The sequence below is a fragment of the Chelonia mydas genome, chromosome 2, assembly GCF_015237465.2.
Source record: "Chelonia mydas isolate rCheMyd1 chromosome 2, rCheMyd1.pri.v2, whole genome shotgun sequence".
Lineage (NCBI taxonomy): Eukaryota > Metazoa > Chordata > Testudines > Cheloniidae > Chelonia > Chelonia mydas.
This window is the reverse complement of record NC_057850.1, coordinates 155,911,078-155,927,410: the sequence shown is the minus strand read 5'-3', so window position 1 is coordinate 155,927,410 and position 16,333 is coordinate 155,911,078. Positions and strand designations below refer to the sequence as shown.

General features: G+C 46.6%; 1 protein-coding gene across 9 annotated transcripts in view; it reads right to left on the bottom strand.

The window, feature by feature from the left end:
- GALNT1 (polypeptide N-acetylgalactosaminyltransferase 1) overlaps positions 1–16,333 on the bottom strand; it is a 185,052-nt gene that overhangs the window by 24,362 nt on the left and 144,357 nt on the right. For 8 of the 9 annotated variants that reach the window (XM_037889925.2, XM_037889924.2, XM_043540430.1 and 5 more), the window contains 2 exons: positions 12,377–12,516; positions 3,470–3,568 (listed from right to left, as the gene is read on the bottom strand). In XM_037889925.2, coding sequence (XP_037745853.1) covers positions 3,470–3,568; positions 12,377–12,516 — 239 coding nt within the window. The remainder of the gene's footprint in view (positions 1–3,469; positions 3,569–12,376; positions 12,517–16,333) is intronic. The other variant, XM_043540428.1, reaches the window with a different exon arrangement.

Sequence of the window (16,333 nt, the reverse complement as noted above, 5' to 3'; positions counted from 1 at the left end):
TCCCTGATGTTGATATGAAGGGCCAGACTGCTGTGTAGCCAGCGGCCCTGGGTGTTGAGCTCGCCCAGATTAGCTCCCCAGCCCAGGTCTGACGTGTCCAAAACCAAGGTAAGTGACGAAGATGGGCGTCATGAATGGATCCCCCCCAGCACCGACTCTGGGTCCAGGCACCAGTCCAAGGACGAGAGGACGTGGCTCAGTACCATGACTACTCGGTTCAGGGCGTGCCTGCTGGGGATATAGACTGAGGCCAGCCATGCCCACAGAGATCATAGATGAAGCTGGACACAGCTGACCACATACATTCATGTGGCCCCTCATCTGCAGGCATGTGTGGGCTGTGGTAAGGAGATGGCTCTTCACGTGGGCAATCAAGTGTGACATGGCCTGGAATTGCGCTTCTGGAAGGAAGGCCCTGGCTTGAGTGGAGCTGAGAACTACTCCGGTAAACTCTTTCCGTTGAAATAGCGTTATCATGGACTTTTCTGTGTTTATTAACAGGCCCAGATTGTTGCAGATGGATCGCACCAGGTTGAGACTCCATTGGACCTGCCCTAGAGACCTGCCCTTAATGAGCCAGTCGTCGAGATACGGGAAGATCTGGACCCTCCCCCGCATCGTCTCAGGTAAGCTACTACCGGCACCATGCATTTTGTGAACACCCTGGGAGCTGAAAACAGGCCAGAGGGTAACGCCATGAACTGGAAGTGATGCCTGGCCATTATGAAATGCAGGAAGCGCCTGTGGCCCAGGAACATGGAGACATGAAAGTAAGCGTCCTTAAGTCGAGAGCAGCATACCAGTCCCCTGGATCCAGGGAGGGGATGATGGAGGACAGGGAGACCATGTGCAACTTCAACTTCTTGAGAGACTTGTTGAGGCCCCGAAGGTCCAGGATGGGTCTGAGGCCACCTTTGGCCTTCGGGATTAGGAAGTAGTGAGAGTAGAATCCTCTTCCTTCCATGTCTTAAGGAACCTCCTCCACAGCCCCCAAACCCAGGAGCTTCTCCACCTCCTGAACGAGGAGAAGGGTTGCTGAATAGGGACGGGAAAAAGGGCGTGGGGAGGGGTTAGGAAGAAGGGTATAGCCCTGAACCACTATGTCCAGGACCCAGCGGTCTGACATAACCCGTGACCAGGCTGAGTGGTAGGGGGAAAGGCAGTTGAGGAAAAGACTGACTAGGGCACGGCTCTGGGGCACACACTCAAAACAGTCTCTTCTGGCCCCCTCGTGTTTAACAGCCCCAGGTTGGGCTGGCGAGCAGAAGGAGGAAGGGCGATGATGACTAAAACTAGCATCCCTTGTCCTTGGTAGGTCCCTGACAAGGCTGCCAGGATCTTGGTGACAGTGGTGGTTGGAAGGGCTTCCTGGCTGATTGTGGTGTGCGCAAGCCCAACGAGCAAAGAGTAGCCCTAGTGTCCTTCAACCTGTGCAGCCTGGCATCCGTCTGATCTGAGAACAGATCAGCTCCGTCAAAGGGGAGGTCCTGGATCGAGGCCTACCTCTCCTGGGAGAGGCCTGCAGTTTGGAGCCAGAAACTACATAGCATGACCACTGCCGATGTGACCACACTTGCCACCGAATCCACCGCATCCCATGCCATTTGTAGGGACCATCTTGCCGCCACCATGCCCTCCTCCACCAGAGTGCCAAACTCTTGGGCTAAACCCTGAGGGAGAGAATCCTGGAACTTTTTGAGACCATCCCAGAGAATAAAATTGTACTGGCCTAGCAGGACCTGATGAATCACCACATGAAATTGCAAGCTGGAGGTAGAATAAATCTTTCTCCCAAATAAATCAAATTTCTTAGCGTCTGTTTCTGGGAGTCGAGGAGGTGGGGACCTGCTTGTCTTTTTCATTGGCCACAGATACAACCAGCGACCCTGAGGGCTGGTGGGTATAAAACTATTCAAAACCTTTGGCAAGCACAAAGTACTTTTTCTCGGCCCATTTCGAGGTGGGTGGGATGGAGGAGGGGGTCTTGAGGCCCCCCTCAAGCAAAGGCTGGGTGACCCAGGCAGGCGTACAGGCTGAGAGGGCAACGAAGAGGGTGTCCTCCTGCTCCGCCATCTTTTGCACCTTGAACCCAAACTCTTGGCCACATGCCGGAGAAAGCCTTGATGCCCCCCAAAGTCATCCGGCAAGCTATCTCTGGAAGGCCCCGCAACCGCCTTGCATGGGGACAATGAGGAAGACTGGACCACCAATGGGGGTGCTGGAATCTTGACCACCGCCGGAGAAAGAGGCTTTGGAGCGGGCACAAGTTTCTCTGCCCTGACCTCAGAGTGGGCTTCCACCTGATGTTCCGCTGAGGCCACCAACAAGTCTTAATGGCAGGTCTGCCCTCTTGGGGAGCTTTTGCCGGGTTCTGTGGCACTGGGACCGTCATTGGAGCAGGTGGAGACCCGTGTTCTCTCTGAGCCGTGGAATCCTGGAATGACAAAGGTGCAGGCAGGAGTGTGGGTCCCATACCGCTCCCAAGAGTCGGTGGTGGACCTTTAAGGGGGCTGGGCGCCCCAGTCGGGAAGGCATGATTGTGTGGTTTTGGAGAAGTCTGGTGGGCAGGCCCGGGTCGCTTGATAGATGACTCCTGGGCCTTCTTGCTTGGTGCTGGAGAGCACTTCGTGGTCTTCTTCTTTTGCATCAGCAATGGCAAACGGTGCCAGAAGGAGTCGGGTGCTGGCAGTGGCATGACCTGCCTGGATGGCTCGGAAGCCAGGCGGAGGGCGGACTCCATCAGGAGAGCCCTGAGGCGGATGTCCTTCTGAGTGTGGGGCTGAAAGTTTTGCAGATCTGACACCACTCCTTGTGTGACTCCCTCAGGCACTTAAGGCAGCTGCTGTGGGGATCACTCACAGATATAGGTTTGCAGCAGTCTGAGCAGGGCTTGAACCAGGGAGACCAAGGCATGCCCCACCTGGAGCAAAGTCCTGCTAGGACCTTAACTACTATCTAACTAACACTTAACAACTACTTAAGCAATACTTAACTACTTAAGACTAGCAAAGTGAACTATATACAACGGCCTTAAGGCACAAAGTTCAGAATGGCAGACAACCGCTAGCTCTTGCTAAGCAAGAAAGGTGCTCCGACTGACCATCATGGGCAGTAAGAAGGAACTGAGAAGGCAGGGTGTAGGGCTGGCGGCGCCTAATATACTACAGTATGAGCGCAGCACTCCAGAGAGCGCCACAGCCAGCCCTATGGGTATCACTAAGGCAAAAATCTCAGACGGCCGCGCACACGGGCACACGCACACCTAGAATGGAATCGACATGAGCAAGCACTCGAACAAACAAACAAACCTTTTTAGGTACTCTTAACTCATCTTGCAGGCCCACATCTCTCATTAGGGTTTTTTAAACAGCACATTGTCTGTACAGTTAATTATTGAAAGTGCTGGAAATTATGTGTAGACAGATGAGCAATGTCTGAAATAATTTAAAGTTGTAAAATATCTTGTCACCTGATTTCCACCCATTCCATGACAGTTAAATATTCCAACTTTTTCATTTTCCTTTCTTGCCATGTTATCCAGGCATTGATTTGTCTCCACATTTCTTATCTGGAGAAGAAATAAAGCATAACATACATCAAGACAGGTTTTTATTAATAGTTATTTGGGGGGGGGGGGGGGAACAATCAACCCACAGAGGATACCACTGGCATTGGATTCATAAATAGCAATGAACAAATCTTCTAAAAACTTGGAGTTACAGCTGAGCATAAGCGTCCCACGGTCCAAAAATTATTCTAACGTATTAAGATCAGGCTCTCATGAGCTTTCTAGAATTTCCTGGTTTCAGACAAACTAGATATCTATGAAATAATATGAGTCTGGTTTCAGAGCTTCTCATGCTAACTTGGAACCAGTCAAATCATAGGCACATAAACAAAAATACATTTTTATCCACAAAAGATTCAGGTTTGATTTGAGATTTATAGGAAGGTTTTTCCATACTGCTTTGAAAATGTAAAGCACTATGATGTAAAAAAAAAGTTGTACATTACTTGGGCTAGTTATTTTATCTAAACCAGTTTAGCCAATTGTATTTATAAAAGTCATACTCCACTTGCTTCCTTCAGCTGAACATAAAATATGAATATTTTAGAAACAAGTCATTCTATCTTACCAACAGATGCTCCCAGTTGAGTTTCCCCTTCCCCCAAATGAACTACTAAAATTTAATACAATAGAGGATGGAAACACAAAAAGACTAAAGTGAAAAATGTAATACCAGCAGATTTTACAGCACTGTGGAATAAAAATATAGTTATTCTCGCAGTTAGCTTAATAAAAATGTTCTTTTCAGGATGAACTCTCTCACTTCATCCCAAATAATACCAGGTGCCTATTTCCGGAAAATCTGTATAGCTGTTCAGCCAAATGTGATATGAGATCACAGGGAAGACCAACAAACAAAACTTCTTTGCACTCCATTTTTCTGCTTTTTTTGTGCTCACAAGTCTCAAAAATAGCCTCATTTTATATTTATATTAAATTTATATATCGAGCCTTCAATTAAGATTAGTCACTCTGTAGGTGTAAAATATTTAGTTTACATAAAATCAGAAACAAAGAAGCTTGAAATTAACTGACAACAAATGCAACAGGAACGTGAAATATCGTGCATCTCTTGTGACACACTCAGCCCCCACTAGAGTCTCACATATGCAACAGAAATCCTCCTGCAGTTACTCCTCTGAGGCAAGTAGCCTGCCTCTGTTCCAGCAGCCAACAAGGATGGTTCTGGTACAGGACAAAATGTGAGAAGAAAGCATACCAGGCACACTCACCCACACAGCTTTCCTAACAATCCACCCCAGGCATGTCACCATACACACCCAACTGCTCCTGAAACAGCATCTCCTTCAGCAGTTTCCTTCACTAGCCTTGAGGGGGTGGAGGGTGGCATATGTTCGGGGGGAAGGAGATGCCCTGCTTCTAGGGACTGGGAGGGGTGGTCAGCTCCTGCCTCCCATTCACTTCCCAGTGGTTCTGGGGGAAATAATCTCACTGTCCATGCAGTACTACTGCTCCAGCATGGGAAGTCAGTGCCTAATCTCTGAGAAATATTGTATGGAGCCGCACAAGACTTAGCCATGAGATACTGCATGCGGCAATGAATAATCTGAACTACTCCGACACATTCCTACGTTTTAAAGTAACTGTGGGCACTCTGGAAAGAGACCTAGACCTAGATCATCGTGGTTAATTCAACAAAAAACTCTACTCAAGTGTGCACAAGCAGTCAAAAATTCAAACTACGTATGAGACTGTATAAAAGATGGAAAAAAAATCAAATGTACATTCTCTGTATACTATGTTTAGTTCTGGTCACCCTACCTCAAAAGAGACATAGGCGAAATACAGGGATTCAGAGATAACCTACAAAAATAAGGGGCATAAAAGATACCCCCCTAGATAAAAGAGATTTGTCTGTTTAGAGAGGAAATAAGAGGTATACAAAACCATGGTTGGCACTACAGAAGGTGAACCGGGATGTCCTATATGCCTTTTGTCGCATAATATAAAAACAAGGAGATATTCAATGAAATTGAAAGATGTAACATTTAAAATTGAAAAGGAAATTCATATTTGTAACGCATAATTAGCCATGGGATTTGGTCACTAGATACAATAGAAGCCAAGAGCTTAGTAAATTTTTAAAAAGGGGATTAGATACTTGTATAGATAAAATGATCACAGATATTCTCATTACATAGGATGAAAATACTTCTTTTTCAAAGAAAGGATGTAAATTATTATGCACCAGAGGGTAAAGCACTACTTGTTTATAGGTGTTCAGAGGAAACTCCACCTTACCTATGGCAAGTTACTCCTTAATTGTCCACTCCAAGGTTTCTTGCACTTTCCTTGGAAGTATCCGGAACTGGTCACACTCAGACAGAAGAGTGGGTTAGATGAACCACTGATCTGAGCTGGTATGACCATTCCTGCATTTCTACGCAGGTCTAACAAATATTTGCTACTCTTTCACTGTTGTAACCATTGTCACGCTGCATTAAAAAAAAAGGTTACTAACCTTTCATAACTATCGATCTTTGAGAGGTGTTAATCATCTCCATTCCATGTTAGGTGCGTGCATGCCATATGCACCATTGTCGGAGATTTTTCCCTCAGTGGTATCTGTTGGGCCAGCTCTAGCACCCTCTGGAGCCATGTGCTTATGTGTGGCATCCCTTTCGGTTCCTTCTTGCTGGTTAACTCCAACAGTGCGGTAGGAAGGTGGGTCATGGAATGGACATGAACAACACATCTCAAAGAACAACCATTATGAAACGTTAGCAACCATTATTTTTTCTTCAAGTGCTTGCTCATGTCCATTCCATGTTAGGTTACTCACAAGCAGTACCGCAGGAGGTGGGCTCAGAGTTCATGGACATGCTGACTGCAACACTTCTCTTCCAAAACTGGCATCTCGGGTCTGTTGAGTGATGGTAATGTGGGATGCAACGGTATGCACCGATGACCGGGTCGTGGATCTGATTGGGAGGAACACTGCTGATGTGGCTTCGGATCTTGTGGAATGAGCGGTTAAAATCGCTGGAGGCAGAAACTTTACTTCTTCGTAGTAAGCCCGGACACAGGAGGTTAATCCAGGACAAGATCCTCTGGGCTAACACATGTAGCCCTATTATACTCTCCGCTATTGCCACGAAGAGCTATGTTGATTTGTGGAAAGATTTAGTCCTCTCAATATAAGAGGCGAGGGAACGCCTAGGAATCCAATGAGTGAGGCTGTCGTTCCTCAGAGTTCTTGTGAGATTTCAGAAGGAAGACTGGCAGGAAAACGTCCTGATTGTTACGGAATTGTGATACCGCTTTCGGCAGGAAGGCTGAATTGGGGCACAGTTGGATCTTGTCCTTGAAAAAACACCGTGTAGGCTGGTTCTGACATAAGGGCCTTGATTTCAGAGACCCTTTTGACCCAGGTGATCACCACTGGAAGGAGACCTTCCAAGATAGAAATGGCAGGGAGCATGAAGCTAACAGATCAAAGGGGGGGACCCGTGAGCTTTGACAGAACCAGGTTTAAGTCCCATCGGGGGGTTGGCTTGCCACCTTGAGAATATAACCCCTCCAGCCCCTTGAGAAAGCAAACTTATATCATGGGAAAACACTGACCTGCTGTTCACTGTGGATGGAAGGCTCAGATGGCTACTAAGTTCACTTTAACAGATGAGAGGGCCAGGCCTTGCTGTTTTAAGTGAAGCAGTCAAGATAGACTGAAGGGAAGATCAAGATGCAGAGCGCACATTCAGAAGCCCAAGATAAATGCTTCCATTTGGCCAAGTAGGTAGCCCTGGTGGAAGGCTTCCTACTGCCTAACAAGATCTGCCGAAACTGTTCTGAGTTGGCTTGTTCTTCAGGGTTCAGCCATACAGCATCCATGCAGGCAGATGCAAGGAGGCAAGGTTTGGATGAAGCAACCAGCCATGATCTTGTGAAATTAGGTCTGGGCAAAATGGGAGCAAGAGTGGAGTTACCACAGAGATCCAGCAGCTTGCTGAACCAACGCAGTTGCGGATGTGCTGGGGCTATCAGAATAACTCATGACTTGTCTCGTTTAATCTTTAGAAGGGCCACATGAGCCAAGGGGTTTGGGGGATCGGCGTGAAGTAGGCAGTCTGCCCACGGGAGTAGAAAAGCATCAGGGAGGGAGCCCAGGCTGTGTCCACACAGATAACAAAACTGATAGTACTTCCTGTTCTGCAGGTCCACCTGGAGAGGCCCCCACCTTTGGAAGATTAATTTGGTGACCTCCGGGTGAAGGGACCACTCATAGTGAGAGGAAAAGCATCTGCTGAGGTGATCTGCCAGCACATTCCGGGCTCCCACAAGATGTGAGGCCTCAGGATGAATGGAGTGCTCTGTGCAAGTTCCACAGATGGATGGCTTTCTGGCATAAGGCCGAAGATTGAGCCCCTCCCTGCTGGTTCATGTAAAACAGGGCCGCAGTATTGTCTGTTAGGACTTGCACCACCTCAACTGAGGTCTGGGGAAGGAACACTTGGCATGCTAAGCGTACTGCCTTGAGTTCCCTGACGTTTATGTGCAGGGAGAGTTCTCGGGACCAGAGGCCGAGTCTTGAGGTAGACTCCACACCCTATGTCTGACGTGCCCGAGACTAAGGCTACCGATGATTGAGTGGTAACAAAGGACACACCCATCATAACCATTCGTGGATCTTTTCACCAGTCCAAGAGGCAAGGATGGAGGAGATGAGGGGGGGGGGGGAGAAATGTGAGCAGTGCATCTAGGTGGCGTCTACTTGGGGAGAAAACTGATGCTAGCCACATCTGGAGGGGCCTGAGGCACAGCCTTGTGTGCTGAACCACATAAGTACATGCCACCACGTGCCCCAGTAGTTTGAGGTAAACCTGAGCTGTCGTAACTGGGTGGACTATGACACTGGATATCAGGTCCAACATGGTCTGGAATCAGGCCTCCAGCTGGAATACCCTGGCTTAAGTTGAGTCAAGCACTGTTCCAATAAACTCTATTCTCTGAACTGCGACAAGAGTTGACTTCTGCTTCTTTATCAGCAGGCCCAGCACTCGGAAGGTGGCTCAGACCATGCTGATGCTGTTCTGTACTTGAGTCTGCGACCAACCTTTGATCAGCTAATTGTCAAGGTATGGGTAGACTTGTACACCTCGCTGCCTGAAGAAGGCTGCTGCAACCTGCAATCATACACTTTGTGAAAACCTAAGGGGCTGCCAATAGGTCAAAGGGGCAAGCCGTGAACTGGTAGTGGCGCTGACCCACTATAAACCTGAGAAATCTTCTGTGGCCACAGAACAGAGATAGGGAAGTAAGTATCCTTTAAGTGGAGGGTAAAGCACCAGTCTCCTGGATCCAGGGAGGGAACGATGGAGGCTATGGAGACCATGCAGAACTTGTTTCTTGAGATATCTGTTGAGGTGATGCAGATCCAAGATGGGCAGGAGTCCCCCTTTGGACTTTGAGATTATGATATACCAGGAGTAAAACCCCTTCCCTCTCACATTTTGAGGAACGTCTTCTGCAGCCTCCCTATCTAGGAAGGATTGCACCTCGTGGATGAGGAGTTGCCCGTGAGACATGTCCCTGAAGATGGGAGGGAGGAGTGGATAAAAACTGAAGGGTATATCCGACTGACACTGTACTCAGCACTTAACAGTTTGATGTTATGTATGACCATGCTGGACTAAGAGTGACAGACAGTCCAAAACCAAGAGGGGGTGGATCTGAAACAGAGAATGGTATAACACCCTCGGACACACCTTCATAAAGCTTGCTTGGGCCTACCGGAGTATCTCTGAAACCCTGACTGGGAAGCTAAGGTGGACAGGAGAGGTTTGTGCTGTTTGTAACCTCTCCCTCTTCTTTTGTACAACTCTTCTCTTGGAGGCCCCGAGACCTGAGGGGTTGCCGGGGCCTGAAGTGCTTCCTGAAAGATGACCGGGCGTAAAGGTCTAAGGAACGAGGAGTGGCCTTTGAGTCCTTCAGGCCATGTAGTCTTGTGTCTGTCTGCTCTGAGAAAAGAGAGGAGCCTTTGAAGGAGACTTCCTGGACAGACTGTTGGACCCTCGTGCGGAAGGCCGGAAGACTGGAGCCCAGAACAATGCCTTATGGTGACAGCGGAGGCCATTGTCCTGGCTGCAAAGTCAGCAGCATCCAGAGTCACCTGGAGAGAAGTACTGGCCCCATTCTTACCCTCCTCCAAGAGGGCTGTGAACTCCTGACCTGAATCTTGGGGCAGAGCGCCTTTAAATTTAGACAAGGAGTCCCACAGATTAAAATCTTATCTCCCCATCAAAGCTTGCTGGTTGGAGATATGTAGCTGATGGCTGCCAGTTGAATAAATCTTTATTCTGAAAAAGGTCTAGTCTCTCGGGGTCTTTATGATTGGGGTAGTGCTCAACTGTCCCTGCCTGTCCTGTTAATTTGCTGCAGACAGCACCAGGGACCCTCAGAGGTGCACGTATGTGCGTGTAGAGGTATTCAAACCTGCTCAGTGGCACACAGTACTACTTCTCTGCCCTCCCACCTGGCTGGGAGGAAGGGAAGATAAGGAGTTTGCCACAGGGCCTTGACCGGTCTCATCACCTCATCATTGATGGGCAAAGCCCCTTGCAGGGAGCTGCCGAAGCCAGGATATCTATCAGACTGTGCAATGTTTTTTTTAACTCCACAATCTCTAGGCCCAGGTTTGCAACGACCCACTTCAGAAAGTCCTGAGGGGCCCTGAAGTCATCCTGCTGAAGCAGGTTACTGGGATCTGCAACAGCCTCGTCTGGGGAAGATGAGGAGGTGGCTTGCAGCGGAGGAGGGGCTCTTTCCTCTTCCTCCTCTATGTCCATCAGAGCCATCTCCTGGATGTTGGTACCGGGATCGGTGCCGAAGTCGAGGGTCGGTGCCAAGTGGGAAGGAGCGGTAGTGTGCTCCTCGGAACAACTGAGTAGGAAGGAGGACCTCGCACCACGGGAAACCCCCAGGGATTCCAGTATGGCCACTGCATTGGCCAGGTGCCGGCACAGGGATCGATACCGAAGTCTGGTGGTGCATAAGCTGGGTACCGGTGCTGGGCTTTAGGTGCTATTTAAGATTCCCCTTCGGACTCTGAAGAGGAGTCTTCTTTCAGAGACCACGACAGAGCAGCAAACACGTCTGCCTCCACTTGGAACCAGGGTTCCAGGGACCAGCGATCAGGACACTGGGATCATGGAAGGCTTTCTGCTCGAGGATGCCAGGGGCTGGTGCCAGGAAGGAGTCCACTGCTTCTTGTTCCCTCCTTCTGGTCACCAGAGCTGTCAGGTGTCCCCTTGGAGTTGGTGGGACGGGCAGAGAAAGGCCCTTTGACGCTTGGAAAACCTCCAGGGTCAATGGACCCGTCAGACCACTGGTACCACGGTGGCTTCCGGGTGTCGGTAGAGGGTTCCCCTCCGGACTCAATACTCTAGGCGGGATCGATAGTGCCATCACTGGCCTGTGAGAGGATGAGTGACCTGGTGCGGGACTCTCTGCTGTCTTCTCTCTCTTCTTGTCTCTCTTCTGCACTGGTGAGCACCCTCTTGGTGTGCTGCTTCTTATATTTCTTCCTTGGCACCAGAGACGGTGAATAGTGCCAGGGGAAACTTCACACCAACGGAGCAACTTGGCGTTAAGACTCATCTGAGGGAGGCTTCCATGAGGATAGCCTTCAGCCTAACATGTCTGTCCTTTTTAGTGTGGGGTTGGAAGTCTTGGGAGATCTAGCACTTGTCCCTCATGTGAGTTTCCACCTGACACTTCAAGCAGCTGGCGTGCGGGTCACTCACTGGCATAGGTTTGCCACCAGAGGCACAAGGCTTGAAGCCTGAAGCCCTTGGGGCGAAGAAGTCCCTCGACGATAGGAACTATTTACACCACTATATACACTAACACTAATTATAAGAACTATATACACTAAACTGATAACCACAAACGAAGAAGAGTCCAAAACCACTGGGAAGAAAGCCTTGACATAGCAAGAATGGTCGTTCCAGCAACCGTCACAGGCAGAAAGAAGGAACTGAGAGAGTGTGAGGCTGGCAGTGCCCCTTAGGCCGATGCATAAGTGCATGTCTCCAGCGTACGTTAGAGCCAGCCCAACGGATACCACTGATGCTAAAATCTCCAGAAACAGTGCACGCAGTGCGCACACACCTAACATGGAATGGACATGAGAAAGCACTTGAACTCCTTTCTTCATGCTTTGTTATTTGTAATCCCTTGATGTTTTATGTCTAATGCAACTATGGGCTTGTCTACTCTGTAGATGAGTGCACACCAGCTGGCATGTAATGGGCACCAAAGTGTCATGCACTGTCTGTGTGGATCCTGATGGCACTCACTAAAAGTTTTAGTGCGTGCCATCAGGATCCACACAGACAGAATATGACACACGGGGGCGCACCAGAATTTACATCTTAGCTGGTGCACACTAGTGTGCCATTTACACAAGTCCTAAGCTCCTTGTTAGTTTTAACTGTTTGTAAAGCACCATGCACATCAATGAAACTGAATACATAAAATATGCACTAGTGTCTAAAATATTTTCTAAAAAGCCTTTCCATGCTAATTTAGTACTGTTGTAAATACGGACAAGAAATCCCAACCTTTGACACTGCGGGTCAACTGCTTGGTAATACTTCACCAAACCATTCAAGTCAAATATACCATTTTACAGATGAAAGACATGGAGCTGTGAGATATTGCACTTTGGTGCTGGAGACACTGACCTCAGCTTTACTATTCAAATGAGATTTCAAAAACTGGATGTTATGCTGCGATATCCCTTACAAAAAGGAAAATTAAAAGTACATAATTAAAAATAATCCTTACCTCCCCCAAAGAGAAATAATGGCGTGGAATTTGGGAATCGGGATACACATTCTCCAGGTACCAAGAGAAAGGCTTGCATTGCAGCTTATGTCTTAGCCCAAGGCGTGACGATATGTCTCCATAATCTACCTTTGTAACTCCTGTAGAGAAAAATGCTTTATTTCAAACAGTGGTTGCTAGTGAATTTTAAACTGTTGAATTTTAATAGGATAATGCAAATGTGATCAATACATGTTACATGCTTCAAATATACTCTGTCCGTAACAAGCCAGCTAAATACATCTCTATGGCAAAGGCAGACAGGAATTTTTTAATATAGGGTACTTTTTTGAATTTTATTCTTGTTCTCCTGGAGGAAAAGTCACACAGTGAAGACTACTGCTTGTGCCTTTTTTTCTCAGTACAGGAAAGACTAAGCCACTGAATCTGTATTACATGTGACAATCAATTCCTTATTGGCATCTGATGGAACAATTTACATGCAAATCACTGTCTGAGCTAACAGGGAAGAAAAAGATGAAACCTTTAATCACTATCACCATAACTTGCACGATAATTCTTACATAATATATATCTGGGTCCTTCTATGTTGAATGCAGAATTCCACTTTTAATGAAGCTCTGTTGGCCAGGCTATAAATTTGGGACCACATAATACATTCTCCATCCACAGTACAACTCTCACTTGTGTCTATGGGAGGTCTGCAAGAAGAACTAGGGTAGAATATAGACTTTATATAACTAACCTTTTAGTTATTTGTTCAGTACCTTATTGTTGCATTCATCATCCCTAGATAGGAAAGTCTCCTAACATTTAGGACTGCCATTATTTCTACCCTCTTTCCCTCCCTCCTCCATCCATTTCCTGGTCTTTGTATTTTTCTCTCTCAGATACTTCTCTTCCTTCAGAAACCTTCTCACATGTGCACTTGAAATCTCAGTCCTTCCCATCCCATTTGCTAAAAGGATCAGCAATTAAATAGTTAATGCTGGCATTTAAAATATCATAATTAGGCACTGAAGTTAATACCTCAATGAGATTAATGGGAAAAGGAGTTTGCAACTCTCACAAACTGCAACAATTTACACTCAAACTGTTCACAGTTTCACTCTTATCCTCAACAGCATACAGGCTAAAAATGTACTTTTTAAAAAACAAATGAAAACTTTGATTTCTATACAAGCTAAATATGCCATATGGACCACATAAATACATCAAGTGGACCAGGTCCGGCCTACAGATTGGGAGTCTGACAATTTTGTTTTATGAAGACAGCATTTTCTTATAAAAGTAAGAAAAATTTACTTTTTTGTAATTCATGTTCTTCAAAGATAATTATAATAGAAGAACCACCACCACTGGCATTCCTGTTCTTGTGTGACTGAGTTCGGAATATTTCAGAGCTAGCATACTGAATCATTAAACTAACTCACCAGAAAGAGCTGCATAGCTACCTACTTATAGCAGTGAGTGATCATTATATTGTAGCTGAATAAAGATTCACAAAAGTTTAAACATGAAAAAAATATTCCCCAACTTGAAAGGGGGTGGAGGAGTATAGCTATACATTCTGAGAACAAGAAATATGGATCAATAATTTTCTCCCCTACAAAAGATTACTAAGAGCTTGTGCTCACCCAAAATGTACAGAAGGGTTGTACCAAGATGGGAGTAAAGATGTGAGAATAAATATTTGTGGTAAGCTTGCCTTGTACTGAATTCCCAAATTATGCGCATGAGATATAGTGTGAAAAAACATCATCCCTGGAGAAAGAGAATTTGAAATAAAACCTTGTGTACCGTAAGTACTGCCTTGTTCTCAGTTTGCTGGGATGGAATGAGGACACTTTCACACCCCACACCAGCATAAAACTCCAAAATACTTGCAAGGAACCAAAAAGAGCCTTTTCTAAGCAACTTCAATATTTTTTCTTAAATCAAGGGGGGAAAATAAAAGGAAAGGCTTCCTTGATGAACAAGCATGACATAAAACATAGCTGAAGTATGGAGTTCCTCACCTTTCGGTTGGAAAAAAGTAGCTGATGGATTAAGCATTTACTTGTCATTATGCCTCAAGACAAAGGAAGGAGTCTCTTGTAACTTTGGATTATTCTAAATTCATTCATGCACAGAATCTGTTACACTGACCTTTGGAAAAATGCTATTACAACTCTGTCACATTACTAAATGACAATAAGAATTCAAGTCATAACCATGAAGAAAAAAACTCAAAAATCACATTCAATGGTGTACAATTGTGATATTTATCCAAGTGGTTTTAAATACCCACCACCTGATTCAGAGAAAGAAATGTCCCTTCTTCCTTCAAACATGCAACAGTCTGATCAACACTGAAGAAACCCACTCTGGAGATTTCAGGCATAGCCAGTGTCAAACCTGTAATTCCTGAGTAAACTCATACAGAAGATAACCAAAAGCAGACTACCCACTCATCTAACTGAGGGCAACACCCTAAACACTGCACAATCAGGATCTAGGTCAAAACATGGGAAAAAATGGTTACTAACCTGTTCTGTCACTGCTGTTCTTTCAGATGTTACATATGTCCATTCCACTTCAGGTCTGCACAACCCCAGTGCTGGAGATTTTTCCCTTAGCGGTACCCGTCGGGGCATTACATTTGCGTTCTCTGCTGCCTTGTGGTACCAAGGTAATCTCAGCACATTGGTATAAAGGGCAGAATCATCCCAGACCCACCAGACAGACATTAATAATGAGAAGGAGGGTGGGTCATGGAATGGGCCTGAAGCCTCCTTTTGTCTTTGGAACCAGGAAGTAGTGTGAACAGAAACCCTACGCTCACTGAAGAGAGGTAGCCTCTTCTATAGCTCCCACATGGAGAAGAGACTGTACTTCATGGAAGAGGACAGAGGAAGTTGGATAACCTACTGGAAAAAATAGGGGATGGAAAAACTGGTATGTCCTTGACAAGGCAGGCAAACAGACTTGGATTTCCAGTCTGTCTTGAATAACCCACCAAAGAAGAAAACTGAGGAGGAGATGCTCTTCTCCTGGGGCTTTTTCCTCATTTGCTAGAGTGGTCAGGTTGCCTTGGTGGGAAAGACAGGCATCTCGGCAGAGACTGAGGGAGGAATTGCTTTGTTTAAGGGAAAGGAGCATAAATTCCTAATGATTTTAATATGGTCTTTGAATCTTTGAGACTGTAGAGCACCTCATCCATCTTGTACAAGAGTGTCGAACCACTGAAATGGAGGGTCCTGGATCGTCTGCTGGACCTCTATTGTGGGAAACCAGCAGACTGATGTCAAACATCTGCACACAGACATGGCAGATGTCATGACTCTGGATGCTGAATCTGCCCCATTCAAGGATGTTCGCAGAGAGATCCGAGCCATCAGACTGCCTTCATCTAAAACTGCCCAGAACGCCTGTTTGGCATCCTCTGCCAACTTGTCTGAGAACTTAAGCATATTGGCCCACAGTGAGAAGTTGTATCCAGCCTTGAGAAGGGACATGGTACTGTGTCTTGGTTCTCCTAGCTCTTGAAGGCAGAGAGGATATTTGCCATAATGATTTCACAGGCTCTAAGATGGCACCATTGATATGTAGAGCCACTCTAGAAGGCCCTGCCAAACCCACAATGCCTATCAGCTTGTGAGAACCCTCCTGGCCATCTCAATGGAAATATCAAGAGAGGCAGCTACTTTCTTTAAGATCTTGATAAGCCCTGTAGTCATCCTGGAACAGGTGAGGAATCCCAGGGAACCACAGTCTCATCAGGTGATAAGGAGGAAGAATGCAAAGAAGGTTGAGGCTGATCCTCCGGTAGTACAGTAGGTGGAAGTTCTGAAGCCTGAGTCAGGCCTTGAAAGTCTTGCTCAGTACATCTGCCAGGACAAAGGTTCCCAAACTATTCTTATTACATACCCCCTTCCATATTTACCAGCTGCCCATGTACCTCTACCCTTCTTATCA